Source organism: Hibiscus syriacus, unplaced genomic scaffold, assembly GCF_006381635.1.
Source record: "Hibiscus syriacus cultivar Baekdansim isolate YM2019G1 unplaced genomic scaffold, ASM638163v2 tig00110562_pilon, whole genome shotgun sequence".
Lineage (NCBI taxonomy): Eukaryota > Viridiplantae > Streptophyta > Magnoliopsida > Malvales > Malvaceae > Hibiscus > Hibiscus syriacus.
The window spans coordinates 139,266-155,363 of NW_024062783.1; the positions used below are offsets into that span (position 1 = coordinate 139,266).

Sequence of the window (16,098 nt, forward strand, 5' to 3'; positions counted from 1 at the left end):
TTCATTCGAACTTGGAAATTGTGGTTTTTTTTGGGGTTTCTTGTTTTGTTTGAGAACTTAAAAAAGTTGGAGAATCCTCCAAAATTAAGAAAAAAGTGTTAAAGATATAGAAAAGACTAATTTTACTGAAAAAAGTAAAGATAATACACATATAATTTAATTCTACCTCACGAATATGTGCAATGTGTTCTGTGATTTTTTATTTTTATTTTCGGTGGTTTAGCATGCTATGTGATGCTTGTTAATGGTAAAATGTGTAAACTTATGTTCAAAATTTATTTGAAATAAAATATGTATTTTTGTTGTATAAGGAATGTGATTTGCTATTTTATATGGATTGAGATCACGAGTAAGAGTGTAAATACTTTTTTATATATTATGGATTAAAGATATAAGAGTGAATGAGGATACTCAACTTTTGAGACGTATATAAAATTATATGTCAACATCAATAACTAGTTATTCAATAACTCGATTCTGTATCATAATTCATCTAATTGGATATCTTAATAACTAATTGAATACGTGATCGATAAAATGATAGTAACTAGCTTGCAATAAAGTCTAATGTATATTCTAATGTCCGTATCAAATCATGTTATTTGCCTTTGACACTTTATGTTTGTTTATGTTTAACCTGCGTGTAATATACGTTTTATGTTGTATTTGTTAAGTAGTTGTGTATTATTAAGCTTTATAAAGTTCAATGTTTGAAACATTTCTCCTCGTAGATAGTTGGATTAGATTTAGTTTAAGTCAGGGCAACAACTTCCTCAAGAGAGTTTTAGTAGTCATCATATTCGAGTATAATATTATTATTTTTAATATTTTGAGGTGATTATAATATAGTATCTGTTCAAAATTTTCTTAACATAATGACAACGTTTTAGGGTGAAATAAAGTTTTATTGGCCAATTTTTTAACGTTTTAGGGTGAAATAAATAACCTAAATAAATGTTAGGGTATAACAGTAAAAAAAATTAGGGTGATATTCTATAAAAAATATAATTTAAGAGACAAATTATGCTTTAAGCCATATACTAAAAATAAAAATATTCATGCGTGGCAAATGACATATACTAGTATACGACACTTACCCAAATACAAATAAATCAAGAACAATTACAAAATATAAGAACCAGCCTACTTCTTGGCCTACAAACACAAATGTTCAAGAAAAAAACCTTGATCATGGAGACTCTTGATAAAAAAAAACTCTCTATTTACCATTTTAATGGCAAGAAACTCAGTAAATTGTCAACAAATAAGAAAGAGAAACAAAAGGTTCATAGTCACTAGAGAATCTTACACCACAAGGAGACATTTAAATCTTCGTTGATGTTCTTCACAAATCAACATGTATGCTCTGTTTTTTTAGGGTTCACACCGGGATCATCTTTAAACCGGCAGCAATCGGCATGCCTATGAACCCGATGAGGACGCTTAGGCACCACTGCGCACAAGTGAGCGGCGTTGTGCTTGCAAATGCACCCAGAAATTCGATGATGACGACTTGGAAAACTGCAGTGCAGAAGAGAACAGCCACGAAAACGTAGTTATTCAATATGCCGCTGAAAACATCTATTTCCTCCATGTTTCGTGAGCTTATCTCGTTGAAAACCTGTTGGGAAAGAAAAATGAAAACAAACCAAGTATTGTCATTCCTGCTTGATTGCTTCTATGCATGCCAAATGAGGGCAAGCTAAAGATCAAGCCTAATCAAATGAGTTAAAACTGTTTGATCTTTATCTCTAAATCGTTCAGATCGAATTCGAGTCGAACTTTGAAGAGTATGGATGAGTTCTTGTTAAAATGTTTTACCTGACAGAAGACAAACGAATTGAAAATAAGTGTGTTCAATATCAGATTAGAATCAGGGCCATCGAGACTAAAAATTGCTTTCCCTCTTGCCTGAAGACACCATATTACCACCAACTGATAGAAAGATTGCCCAAAGATGTTCCTCCACATGACGTTGCTGATAAAATTTCCTTTCCTTCCCACCGGTGCACGCTTCATTAGTTCGTCGGTCGGCGGCTCGGTTGCGAGTGCAAGTGCTCCCAAAGTATCCATAATCATATTCACCCACAATAGCTGAACAGCCGTCAGGGGAGCGCTTCCTGCAGCATATGAAAAAGTGATAAAATCTATGTTGATCGAATTTTGTTTGACACTCGTGTATTACACATGGATACGAATACATATCGGTATTTGATATTCTCATCCGAATCGAAATAAAAAGTTATTATCATTCACAAAGAAATGTAGAACATGAGCTTAAAATAGAAGTGGGGCAAAACATGTTCCTTTCTTACCTGTCAAACATGCTGAGGAGAAGTTAACGATTAAGGCAACAATGTTGACGGTCAGTTGAAACTGTACAAATTTTTGAATATTTATGTATACTGAACGGCCCCATTTGGCCACAGTCAAAATTGTTGTGAAATTGTCATCCAGAATTATGACATCAGCACTCTCCTTGGCCACCTGGAATTAAAAGCAAGATTTGTTTGATCTTCTTCATTTGATTGGTACAAGATGCATGCACAATGAGAAAATATTAATGCATTGCTGACCTCAGTTCCAGCAATTCCCATTGCCAACCCAATATCTGCTTCATGTAGGGCTGGGGCATCATTTGTTCCATCACCAGTCACGGCAACAACTTCATCGAATGTAGTTCGTAACTGCTTTACCAGAGTATGCTTGTCCATAGGAGAAGATCGAGCTATCACCTGCAACAGAATGGAAGTATGGAACATTGAGGTATTTGAAGCACCTAACTGGTATTTGAAGCAAAGAATAACAATGTGGAGTATACCTGAATCTTTGGAATTAAGTTAAGCATTTCTTCCTGTGTCTTCTCTCTGAAATCCGGGCCTTCGATGGCTACGCCATCATCTGTAAGAATTCCACATTCCCTGGCTATAGCCTTTGCAGTGTTTATGTTGTCTCCGGTAACCATTCTTACAGTAATGCCAGCGGTACGGCAAGTAGCAACAGATTCTTTGACACCAGGGCGTACAGGATCTTTAATGCCAACAATTCCTAAACAAGTATACCCTGAAACCGGAATAGCACTGTCCGGGGAGAAACCTCTTTCGAGTTCCATGTAGCCGAGACACAGGGTTCGAAGAGCCTCATTAGCAAACTGGTTTATTGTGTCATTGAGGTGCTTAATGGTTCTTTCATCTAAGGGAACAACTTCTCCATTAGAATTGATCACCTTGTCACATCCAGCCAAAACTATCTCCGAAGCTCCTTTAGTATGTGCTCGTAATGATCCTCCAGGAACCTCCAGCACTACGCCCATTCTTTTCTTTGTAGAGTTGAATGGCTCAACCTTAACAGTTTTCGATGCTTGTCGTTCTGATTGGGGATCTCCCCCTAGAGCCAAGCCAAACTCTAACAAAGCAGTCTCTGTGGGAGTTCCCAATATCTCGCGTTTTCCGTCTTTGCCGGGAACGATTTCGCCCCCAGAGTTCAGGAAAATCGATTGCAGCAGAAGTTTTAAAAAAGATTCAGGGATATCATAGCAGAAAGAAGCTTTATCGAGGTTACTTACTTCCTTGACATTCAAGCAAATGCATGATTTCACGACAGTCATGCGATTAGTCGTTAGTGTACCGGTTTTATCGCTACAAATACTCGTTGCTGACCCCATAGTCTCGCAAGCTGCAAGGTGCCGAACTAGTGCTTTATCATTCATCATCTTCTTCATGGCAAAAGCAAGGCTCAGAGTCACCGCCAAGGGTAGACCCTCTGGAACTGCAACAACAACAATTGTGACTGCAACAGCAAAGTACTCTAGCAGTTTCAGTAACTCATCGCCGGCCCAACTCAAGATAGTCCCTTCTTGCACTTTACTCACTACTAGTCCTTGCACCATCACAGAAAAAGTCACTACAGAAAAAAACAGGCCTACCTTCCCGATAATTGTCGCGACTCCGTTCAATTTCACCTGCAGTGGGGTCTCATCATCTCCACCTTCACTTAGTGTTGCCATTAGTTTACCCCATTGAGTCCTCATCCCAACAGTGGTAACCAGCATCTTGCACGACCCATCTTGAAGCTTAGTACCAGAAAGCATGAAAGGGTTTTTATCATTCACATATACTGGCTCACTCTCCCCTGTTAAACTCGATTCATCGATTAGCACTGAAAATCCCGAGACGAAAAGGCCATCAGCAGGGACTTGGTCACCAAGATTAAGGTGTACAATATCACCGGGAAGCAAATCATATATAGACATTTTCTGCCTACAATTATTTCTTGTCACCTGAATAGTGATCTTCTTTTTCTCTTTGTCCAAATCCTTGAACTGCAAAGATTGTCGATAATCGCTCGTCGCCGTGACGAACACAACTAATAAGATACTCGCAACGATCCCAAGTCCATCATGAGCTCCGTCTGGCCAACCTTCCATCGCTATCCCAACGGCCAACGACACAATAGCGCAGGCCCCGAGGATCATAAGGGTCATATCCTGAAGTGCTTCCCAAACAAATACCCAGAATCCCTTAGCTTCGGCCTCTGCAAACTTATTGATTCCATAGATCTCTTGCCTTTTATTCAACAAACCAGTATCAGCAGTTAGTCCTTTGGCGGTTGATGTGGAGATCTTTTCAGCAATGCCCTCTACACCACCATGAAACTTTAGTTTCTTTACATCATGACCTTCGACAATGGATCCTAACTCATCAGCACAGAGTTGAAAACCAGCAGCTTTGACTGCTTCAGGAACAACATAATCACTAGGCTGTACACCTGCAAAAGAAAGATTAAATTACATATTATTTATATATTCAAATGCGTTTTACTAAGAAGAAATTGCAGAAAAACATATCACCAGAGATAAACTGAAAGGCAGCTTTTGATACCAGTACAGCAATTCTCAATTTCTCCTGCAATTTCCCACGATAGTAATAATAATCATATATACAATGTCATAAGAATCCATGGATTAATAAAACTCTATAATACAAAGAAAATGATATATCGTTAGAAAGAGGATTGAAAAGGGGACCTGATTGGTGCGACGCATAGCGGCAGCCTCGTAACGTTTGGAGAGGTTGGCGGTGAACCGGAACCGGCGTTTCGGATTCTTGACGAAACCACAAACTTGCCTCCATTTTTCCAATGCTTCTTCCGAGGCATGCTTGGATTTCACGTCGAAGTTTTGACTCAAATAACTATCCATCACCCCCTCTTGTTCGAAATGGTGCTAAAACAGATTTCTTAGCTGCATTCAAATGACAAAAATTAGGGAAAAAAGTTCAAGTGTTGAAAGCGAGTGAAGAAAAAAAGGAAGGAGGATCCGGAATTTGATGCAGTTCAGTAGAGTGTTTGAACTGGTCTTTTCTCCAACTATTTTGGAACGGATTTTAAGTACGCCAATTGATTCCATTTGCACCACAATCTCTCTTTTTAGATCAAATTAATACACATTCATATCTGCTTGGATCATTGAAATGCGACTATCAATCCTATTCTTTTGAACACCTCACCAATTAATTTAGTTTTTTTTAATTATAATATTTATAGTTTACAGTCTGACGTAAACATAAATGGATAAAAAGATGAGTTTCAATTTTGTAGTTATTTTAAGAAAAAAATAAAAATAAACGAATAAGATGACGTAAATATAAATATATCATTATCTCCTAAAGTATATTATTTATATCGAGTTGTTCTTGAGATATTTTTCGAGACATTTCCCCCATGAAATTTAAACTATTACCTTATTTGCCACAAACGGTTAACTCCATTAAAAAAACTAATGGTAAATTATATGTTTAGTCATTCAATTATTCTTACGATTTCATTTTAATCACCTAATTTATTTTTTTAAGGTGACATTATAGATCGAGCAGCATCTAATATATATTTTGAAGAATTTTTTTATGCTTCCCTTTTAGCTGTTGCAGTACGGATTGTAAAACAATTTGATATCTTTATCTTGTTATTCATCAGGTTTTTGAACTGCTCGTCCACTTCATGTCTTAACCTAGAGAATTTTCATTTCTGAATCAATCGTGGCACGATTCTTAATTAATGAGAATAACAAAGGCATATCAATCATCAACGTGAAATTTAACAACAAATAAATTATAATTCAACACGACTTGCCAAAAGCAAGTGTTATTATTCCTTACTTTAAACGAAATAGGTATTACTAATTATGATGTATCTTCCAACACGATACAACCCTACGACAACCGTGCAATTTCTCCTTAGGGAACGACGCTGGGTAAGATTGTTGCGAACCATGGGATCTTTTCAAACTATAAAAATTTGTAATTTACCCTAAATTTAAAATGGATGAAACGCCCATAAAAATAAAAATGAGTTGGGATCAAGCAGAGATCTCTAACAAAATTTGAGCTATTTTTAGCAATAAGTTTTATAGCATTATCAAGTCTGCAAAATCCCAGATTCCTCATCGTATTACTCATTGATATCATTTAAAAACAAAACTAAAGTTCAACGGTTGCAAAAACACATAATTGAACACGAAAAGATGACGTTAATCAACGCTCTGCATTATATCCTCAGCCGAAAACTTAGTACCCTTATCTTTATCAGCGGCGGCGCGTCCCTTGGCCTTGCGATCCAGCAACGACTTCCTATCCTTGTCGAGCCTGAGCATGGTGATGATGACTTTCGACGGGTTGATTCCGACGTTGACGGTTCAACCGTTCACCTTCTCCCGCGTGATGCGCTCGACGTGGATCACCTTTTTGCGACGGTAGACCTGAACGACTTTCCCTTCGCGTCCTTTGAACGTGCCACGAACGACTTGGAGCTCGTCGTCCTTACTGACCGGCATGGACCGAACGTTGTACTTGGACCGAAGATCGGATGAGACCGGCGACGGACGGACGATGGTGCCGTGAAAAGGGCCTTGCGGCGAGAGGAGGAAATTCGTGCATTGTACTTCATTCCTGCGGCGGCGACGAGGTGTTGGTTTCTTCTTCGACTCGGCGGCAGCAAATGGGAAGTGGAGATTCGGGTTTTGGAATAATATATGGTGGAAGAGTGGTTGAAACTAGGGTTTGCTTAGATGTGTGTGGGGCTGGACTTTATAGGTCTGAATGGTTATTGAGGCCTATAGTAGTTTTTTTTAAGCTTAATATTAATTATTTTATAAATTATATCTATTTTTCTATTTAGGTGTATGATTTTTTTGTCAATTTATGTGTTTAATGTTATCGATTAGGTGTTTCAATTGAAAAGACATTAATAAAATTCTATCAACCACTCACATTATGACATGTGGTGTTTTTATAATTTTAAAAAAAAATTATTTTAAAACAAATTTGAAATAATAATATTAATAACTATTAAATATAATTTTAAAATTTTTATTTCAAATTTTTATTTTTAAAAAAATTATTTTATAATAATTAAAATAATCTTATTTCTGAAATTTTCAAAAATTTTATATAAAAATGTTAAATATAATATATTATTAAAAATATTAAAACTGTTTAAAAATTATATAAAAAAACTGCACAATTATTTTAAAATTATAAAAACATTAAAAATTTATTAAAAGTAATATATATACACTTCATCCTTTAAAAGCCTAATAAATAAGTATTTCAAAATTAAAATTTGGCTTGGTATGTGTGTTTTAGATAATTTGTCGTATATATAATTATATAGTGATGTTTTAACTTTATATCTAATTCAAATCTAATTTTGAATTATTTAAAAATATAGAATTTAAAATATTTTATTTCCTAAATTAATAAATTTTAAGTTTATGAATTTAAAAATCAATAATCTGAAATATAAAATTTTTAGATTGATCATATATAAGTATATATATATATATTTTATAAAAAAATATTACTATATGTTAAACACAAACATAAAATACATACATTTAACATATTCTTTTTTCTTTATTTGATATCATGTGGAGAGTTATACAACAATGTATAGTATTAAATAAAATTAATTGAGTTTATATTTGAGAAGAGTTTTGTTCTTTCCAAATAATTTTAGAGTTTATGTTTTCTTTAATTGATTTGGATTTTTTTATTATGGTTTAAAATTAATTAGGTTTTAAAATGTTAATAGGTTTAATGTTAAAATTTACCAGGCTTTAATTTCTTAAATTATTTCACTATAACATTCTAAAATTTTAATTTCTTAAAACATTCTAAAATTGTAATTTCTTAAGTTATTTCACCTTAAAATTCTAAATTATTTCTTTTAACTTCCAAATATTCTAAATTTAATTGTATTTCTTTTATTATATATATTTTTAATATTTTTAATATTTTTGATTATGCAATTTCAATTTTTAAATTTAATGTGTGATTATATATTATAGAATTCTAAATTTAAAATTTTTCTACTTGATTTTTAAAATAATATAATTTAAAAAAAAATAAATAAATATAAACCGAATACTTGTGACACCAAAATATAGATAACCGAGTTGTACGGATATCCAACTTGTAAGCACTCAAACTTAACAAGCCGAGACACGGCTGATATTTTAGTAGACGAAAATATCAAACATTTGATGTTTCAAGTATTCGACATTTCAAATACCCGAAAATATGATACTCTATCATGAAAACCCTATATAAAGGGGTGTCATTCCCTTGTATGGAGAAACAAATTGGAAGCGAGATTATTCCAATTGTTATAAGAATGTTTTCTAAACTTTTTGTTTTTTTACAATGTTGATTTGTGTTTTTGCTTCAAGAAATCTGGTGGATGTTTACAAGCTTAGTTTGCAGTAGCCACGTAGTTGTTGCAGTTCTAGAAATATGATATTTATAAATTTTTTCTCGCAATCTTATAATAATATTTTTACGATTCACGATGTATGACCTCAAGACATAAATTATCAACCAATTGATTCGTACAGTCGATTTCCTCAATGTACCAGTCATAACTCCTCTCTTCGTGGACACATCTATGTATGCTCCTATCATCTAATCAAAACTTTTGAATTTATTTTTAATTATTTAAAATTATTATTCTCTTTTTTTAGCTAACTTATTTTTTTTCTTGATTTGAAAACAATATCTCAACCCGATTTCTCAAAGTTTGAATTCTACATGGCCAGATTTGAAGAATCCCCAAAACTCAAAAGCAAACTAGGTATTTTGGGGACGTGAATGGGATGGGATGCTCATTGGAAAATGCTCTGCTTACCCTATTGATCCTCTCAAATACTTTGAGTCCGGTTTGAAGCTTACACAAAACTTACCAAATCCTGGTGATTAAATCTCCATTATACTTCATTATTATTAGCTTATATATTTCATTAATCAAAATCTTTATTTTTTTCTATTTTTATTATTATATAAGCTGTGAATTAATATTAATTTTTGTTATATTCAGATTTCGGATTTCAAAGTAGACATTCATATCATGTACGAGAAATTTTCAAGATGGTTCGAACTAATGTACATTTCGAAGCTGAGATTTCTTGTAACAAAAACAGAACAGGAACAATACAATTATTGGAGATTCATTTGTGCTATGAGAAGCAAACCCCTCCTGAGCTCTTGCATAAGATTCGAGACTGTCCTCATTCAGTATGGCCACACTCCCCAAGTGGTGTAGCTCGAGAACCCTGTGCCGATCCCGACGATATTGTTTATGTTCCCTAATAAAATATTGTTTCAAAATAATGATTTTCACAAATAAATAATCACCTTTCCATTTCATTTATTTTGTCTAGTTTTAAGCCAAATTCAGATTGAGAAAGCATCAAATAGCATCGTCCACGTATAAAAATAAAATTTGTAGGTATCATTTTCATTTACTTGAATAACTACCAGCATAAAGTTTTCAAAAAACTTTCTCAAATTATCAAGCCATAGATTCAACCTATTTATATTTCGAACACCAATCCAACCCTTTAATCGAAACATTCTCAAAGTATTTTGTTCTCTTTGGATTCTTTTTCGATGATCTGTCACATTATTGTCATCGGTAAAAAAAGAAGACTTCGACTTCCATAAAATGAAGACATCGTTTCACTTTAGGGTGGATGAGATATGTGAGCACCAATGCCACAAGCATCAGAATGTAAGCAATCCCTTGGTTAATTGAAGTTCAGAGAAAAGGGAAAATTTTGAAGATAAATTTAATCACATAAGTTTTAAATTGTTCTTGTTTTGGTCACAACATCATTAAATAGTTAATGACGTTATGATATCACATTAAATATTAATAAAAATGCCACATCATAGTAAAAATATTAAAATAATCCATGTAATCACAAATTTGTAGTTTAAACGGTAGAGTGACTAAAACAGAAACCAATCGAAATTCGATGATTACATTAAAAAAATTTAAACTTAAGCAACCAAAATAAGAGTAAGAAGATAGTTTAGTGATGAATGATATAATTTACCCAAAGTTAAATAATGATTTTTTTTCCTTCAGAAAAATGAGAACATCCAAACCTTTTTTTCATCCAAAACCAGTTGTTCCACCTGTGCAAGATTTGGTAAAATTCGCAGACCACAAGTGAAAATATGGTTATTTTCCCGTGTGATGCATGATACTATGCCTTTACCCCGTCTCTCATTTCAGCAAGACCAACGAGACGGTGTAAGGATGATCAGCAATCTCTCAAGTCAACAGCTATAGAATGTCCGTATCCCACACATCCCAAGTCCGAACAACCTGACCACTGCAACGTGCTAAACTCACTATAAGAACACACAAAGGAACATCGTTATATATGTGTAGTAATCCTTAACAGTTGGGTTGATAACAATGGCTTTGCAGATATATAATAAGACATGACCATAACAGAAACAATACTAATACTTCCTATATTCAACTTCAAATTACATTCTATTATTGGAGACATGGAGCTCTCCGAAGTACAATTCAAGTTTGAAAACTGCTCCATATCTAACACCTGCAAATAATCAAATGCAGATTAGAATAAACAAGTTGGCGGTTTTATAGGCACAAATTTGGCAAAAGCACTAAAACAAACAAAATACTCAACACAAATAGAGAATCCCATCAAGTCCTATCATCATTGTCTTCAATATGAATTTGCTGCACACGTATTATACGTTCATCATACTCTGATCTTTCATTGAATGGAACGAAGTTCTCAACATAAACAATAATTTGTGTGGAGGGGTCAAATAGCTCTAATTCATGATCTGAGCTTGCAAGAAACAATTCACCATCTTTCCAAAACCCCAAAGGCCTCTCAACTCCAGGAACAGATTCAATACTGTGTTGTTTACTCCAACATCCATTCATAACCATAAATTAAAAGATTTCTGAGTTCTTTTACTTGGGTAAACAATAGCACCAAACAATCCATTGAAGTCCAAAAGTTCCCAATAGTATTGGGTTAAGACACGCCAAATTTAGGCATAGGTAAAGTTGAAAACTTTTCATCAACCATATAAAATGCAAGAACAAGCTCATCAGAATCCCCCAGTGCCTGCCAATAATAAAATTCATTTGCGTATGTATTAAACACAGCATCGCCATGAGGACCCTCATAAGGAACTACAATTTCTGTCCATGAATCGCTTTTAAACGGGTATAACTCGACTTGTATCTTCGATTCATATTCATCATCTTAGCAACAAATCTTACAATTTTATAGTCATTAGTTTGAGGATCATACCCAAATCCAGATTAAGAGGGCGTTGGACTGAGGATTCAAGAAGGGTTTTGAACTCTCTGGTTGATGTGTTCCAAAGGGCAACCCTATCATTTTCACGTAAACACAACAACCCATTACAAGGTCAATAAACGTCAGAAGCATACAAACAATTCTCGAAAAAGGGTAAGTGAATGTTGTGTTTTACCGAAAAGTTTTGACCTTTCTCAGTCGAAAGCTGAGAGAAATAATAGATGTCATCATGGGCGTTACCATGACTACGTTTGAGGAGGAGATCAAGGTTGTTGTTTATGAGGTGGTTGTGATGATGTTTAGTATGTGATGGAGGTCGACGGAAACAGGTATGATTTAAAATACATATTATTGAAAGTATGATTTTTTGTTATTATTATTCCTGTGATTGTATGCGTATTATTGAATTAACAAAACGATTTCATATTTTTAATAAATTAGACTGTAATTTTTTTCTAAAATACATGCATAGTTATAACTACTGTCTCGGGGATGACTGTTAAACGAGGAAGTCTTTACCACAGGTATCTTTGCTCTGTGTTGAGGATAAATCTTTACTGTAGATTCTTATTGAACGTACATGTGGGTGTAAGATTATGGAGAACCTACACATTTCTAATTTTTACTTTTTCAGATACTACTGATTATATGCTTTGTATTTGACATTTGAAGGATCAACAATTTTTGCTTTTGTTCTTATATTTGTCATTCGATTATTTTTTTTGACATGAAATAATTTTATTATTGATTATGTAATTATATATTACTTCAGGTATATATATGATATAATGATATTTTATATAACACTTTAGTCATATGATTTTTTATACTATTATGTATATTCTACGGACTTTAAATACTATATTATTTTATTAATAAATAGATATTTTACGGTTAAATTTTGTATAAAATTTTTAAAATAAATATATGACTGACGAGATTTAAATGTAACATCTAAAATGGACCAAGAAGCTTTTAGATAAGCTTGAGGGTGTTTTCAATCACTGAACTCATTAAAAATAGTTATTATCATCATTTATTTCGTCCCACAAAACATTATGGTACGAATTTTGAGTTATTAATCCTTTAAATCGGGCGAGGTTTGCTCCCTTCCACGATTCCATAACAAATGCAAATGAAAGCAAAAGCAACAGCAACCAATTTCATTGTTTTCAGATTTAGTGACTTTCAAAACTAAGAAAAGTTTGTCTTACTTTTCCCCCATTTTTTTCTCTTCTTTCTATCTTGATTAGCTTTCCCATGTCCTCTTTATTTTATTGGAAGTTAGAGAGTTTTTTGAATGCTTCTTGGGAAGACTCTTAATTTACCTTAAAAACTAAAACTTTCCTCTGCAAGCTGCTTTACTGGTTTTGTTCTTAAAAAAGGGAAGCAAAGATGTTGCAAAGAGCTGCTAGCAATGCCTACTCATGGTGGATGGCTAGCCATATCAGAACAAAGCAATCAAAATGGATGGAACAAAACCTTCAAGGTAATAATACATATATTGATCTTGACTTCATAAGAATTTCTGTGTTTTTTTCTCTTGATTATGAAGGTATAAAATTAGGGTGAGTTTTATCTGTATGATTTGGAAAACTGGGAAAATTTGTAGATATGGAGGAAAAGGTAACTGCAGTACTTAAACTCATCCAAGAAGATGGAGACTCCTTTATCCAGAAAGCGGAAATGTACTACAGAAAGAGACCCGATATAATAAGTTTCGTCGAAGAATTTTTCCGAGCTTACCGTGCCTTGGCTGAAAGATACGATCACTTATCAACCGAGCTACAGAATGCCAACAACACCATTGCTTCCATTTGTCCTGATCAAGTCCGAGGCTTGGATGACGACGACGACTTCGATTGCGAGCCGAGGTTCCCGAAAAAGTCTTCTGATAACACAGGCAAAGTCCCAAAGGCTCCTAAGGTACCTGTTAAAGAATTGAAGTTCATAACTAGTACTAAGAAGAAAGTGCAAGAGAAGAAGGCGTTGAAACCGTCTGCACCTTCGGTTAAGAAGTCCGGTTTGACAAAGGAGAAGGGAATCGGGGAGATCGATCAAATTCAGAAACGAATCCTGGCGTTGCAGACGGAGAAGGAATTTTTTAAGAGTTCTTATGAGAGTAGATTGGCTAAGTACAGGGAAGTTGAGAATGAGATAAAAGAACTGCAAGTGAAGGTTAATAGTTTGCAAGATGAATTCGGTGAAAGTAAGGTGATCGAAGATGACGATGCTCGGAATATAATGGCGGCGACAGCCTTGAAATCGTGCAAAGAGACATTGGATCAGCTGAAACAGGCACAGGAGAGATCAGCAGTAGAGTTCGAAGTAGAGCGAAAGAGGACCAAAGTATCAAGGGAGAAGGTGGATGCTTTGAAGAAATTGTTCCTTTCGATTGAATCTGCCGCGGAATTAACAAGGATCGCAGAAAAAAGGGCGAAAAAAAGAGAAGCGAACGTGCATAACATTGTAGAAAAGCAGGAGGACAATATGGAGTCGGAGGCTGGCGATACTGATTCCGTGGCAGATGTGGCGGACAAGATTGATGTATTGGTGAATAAGGTGACGAGCTTAGAAACTACAAATTTGTCTCAGGCAGCTCTACTTCAGAGATTAAAATGGGAAAATGATGAATTTCAAGCCCTTACACAGAGCCTGGAAGATGGTAAGGCGAACCTGGTCGATGGAAAGCAGGATTTGAAGGGGAAGATGATCGACTTGGAGCTTAAGTGGCGAGCAATTCGGGATTTGAACCATAGTGTTGAAAACCTGACGAATAATATGCAATCTCGTCTCAATGATGCACATTCTAATCTTGATGAACTTTCCCAGAACGTACAGCCGGTTGAGAATCTCAAAAGCTCATCCGCATTGTGGAAGAACGAAACCAAAGAGAATCCGAAGAAAGCGAAAGCAGGGAAAGAGTTTTTGAAGCAGAAAGCAGGGAAAGAGTTTTTGGAGCCGAAAGTGACAAGGTCTGAAAGGTCTCAAGAACATGTTGCAACTGACAGTGCTGATGCCTCTAAAGAAATACATTCTGTCCCGAAAGCCGCAATTGAAGGAGATGAGATTTCTAAGGTTTCCAAAACCTCTGATTCGAAAGCAATGGCTCAAATTGTCGGGCAAGCTTCATCACTTATAGCCAACACGGTGTCCAAATCTGATTCGAAAGAAAATGAAGCTGCATTGTCTCAGGCATTGGAGGAAACCAAGAAGCAGCTCATGGAACTCAAAACGAATCATCAGAACGAACTGTTCGAGATAACATTGGAGTTAAAAGAATTGAAGGACCTTATCGCCAAGAAAGACGAACAGATTCGATCTTTACGTTTGAAAGCATGCCGAGGCCAGACCGGTATTGGTAAGTCCAAGTATGAAGGAGCTGATGAATTCCTAGAATGTCATGAAACAAAATCAATAGATCCTCCGGTTAAGAAACAAGTTGAAGAAGTCGAAGAAGAATTGATCCCAAAGCCAGTTAACGAGTCCGAACCTATATCCGCCACCGAAGAAAAGTTTAGAACCGACCTTGACGAACTGCTAGAAGAGAACTTGGATTTCTGGTACAGATTCAGCTCGACATTATACGAAGTACAAAAGTACCAATCTGGGGTTAAAGATTTAGAGGCCGAGGTATTAAAACTAGAGGAAAGGCAAAGGAGTGAGGGAAGTAGCACCTCGAAATACTCGGTAAAATCAGACGTTCGACCATTGTATAAGCACTTGAGAGAAATGCAGACCGAACTGAATCTGTGGATTGATAAAGCCGAGTCACTGAAAGAGGAGCTGAAGAACAGGTCGGCTTCTTTATGCGAAATCCAAGAAGAGATCACCAAGGCATTGAAAGCTAGTGCCGAAGACGACGAGATCCGGTTCACAAGTTACCAGGCGGCCAAGTTCCAAGGCGAAATACTGAACATGAAGCAAGAGAACAAGAGGGTGGGCGACGAATTGCAAGTCGGATTAGACCTGGCGTTATCGTTGCAGCGTGATGCAGATAGAGCACTGACGAAGTTGAGTGACGATTGGGGACTATCGGGTCCGAAGAGCCATCAAGGCGGCCCGTTGGAAGTTCGTTCGAACGTGCCATTGAGGTCATTTATCTTTGGTACGAAACAAAAGAAACAAAAGACGTCCATTTTCTCCGTGGTTCAACCTGCACTGCAAAAGAAGCAGCATAAATCAGGACATAGCAGTAGTAGTAGATAAATGGTTGGACTCTGAATGTTTGCTTATACTTTGTTTTACTAACGGCGCAATCGGGAAGAAGATTATGGTAAAAACACTAGCATGCACAGGGCATAGTGTAACTTTAAGCATTACAATGGTGCCTTACGAGGCAAACTAATCATTTTATTCTATTGTAAAACATTCGTTAATTCTCTCAAACTAATCTTTCATAAATCTTTAGTGCGTTATAGTTGTAGCTTTAAACTTTTCAGTAACAA

General features: G+C 35.3%; 2 protein-coding genes and 1 pseudogene across 2 annotated transcripts; 1 reads left to right on the forward strand and 2 right to left on the reverse strand.

The window, feature by feature from the left end:
• Window positions 1–1,369: 1,369 nt before the first annotated feature.
• LOC120132378 (calcium-transporting ATPase 2, plasma membrane-type-like) lies at window positions 1,370–5,200 on the reverse strand. Its single transcript, XM_039149152.1, has 7 exons — window positions 5,027–5,200; window positions 4,850–4,904; window positions 2,822–4,767; window positions 2,577–2,735; window positions 2,316–2,487; window positions 1,822–2,120; window positions 1,370–1,621 (listed from the first exon to the last, which is right to left on the reverse strand). The coding sequence occupies exons 1-7, from the start codon at window positions 5,198–5,200 to the stop codon at window positions 1,382–1,384; spliced, it is 3,045 nt and encodes a 1,014-aa protein (XP_039005083.1). The 3' UTR covers window positions 1,370–1,381.
• A 1,266-nt stretch (window positions 5,201–6,466) lies between these two features.
• On the reverse strand, window positions 6,467–7,043 carry LOC120132379 (annotated as a pseudogene).
• A 5,918-nt stretch (window positions 7,044–12,961) lies between these two features.
• LOC120132390 (protein NETWORKED 2D-like) lies at window positions 12,962–15,875 on the forward strand. The gene is made up of 2 exons (XM_039149159.1): window positions 12,962–13,139; window positions 13,263–15,875. The coding sequence occupies exons 1-2, from the start codon at window positions 13,046–13,048 to the stop codon at window positions 15,857–15,859; spliced, it is 2,691 nt and encodes an 896-aa protein (XP_039005090.1). The 5' UTR covers window positions 12,962–13,045; the 3' UTR covers window positions 15,860–15,875.
• Window positions 15,876–16,098: the final 223 nt, after the last annotated feature.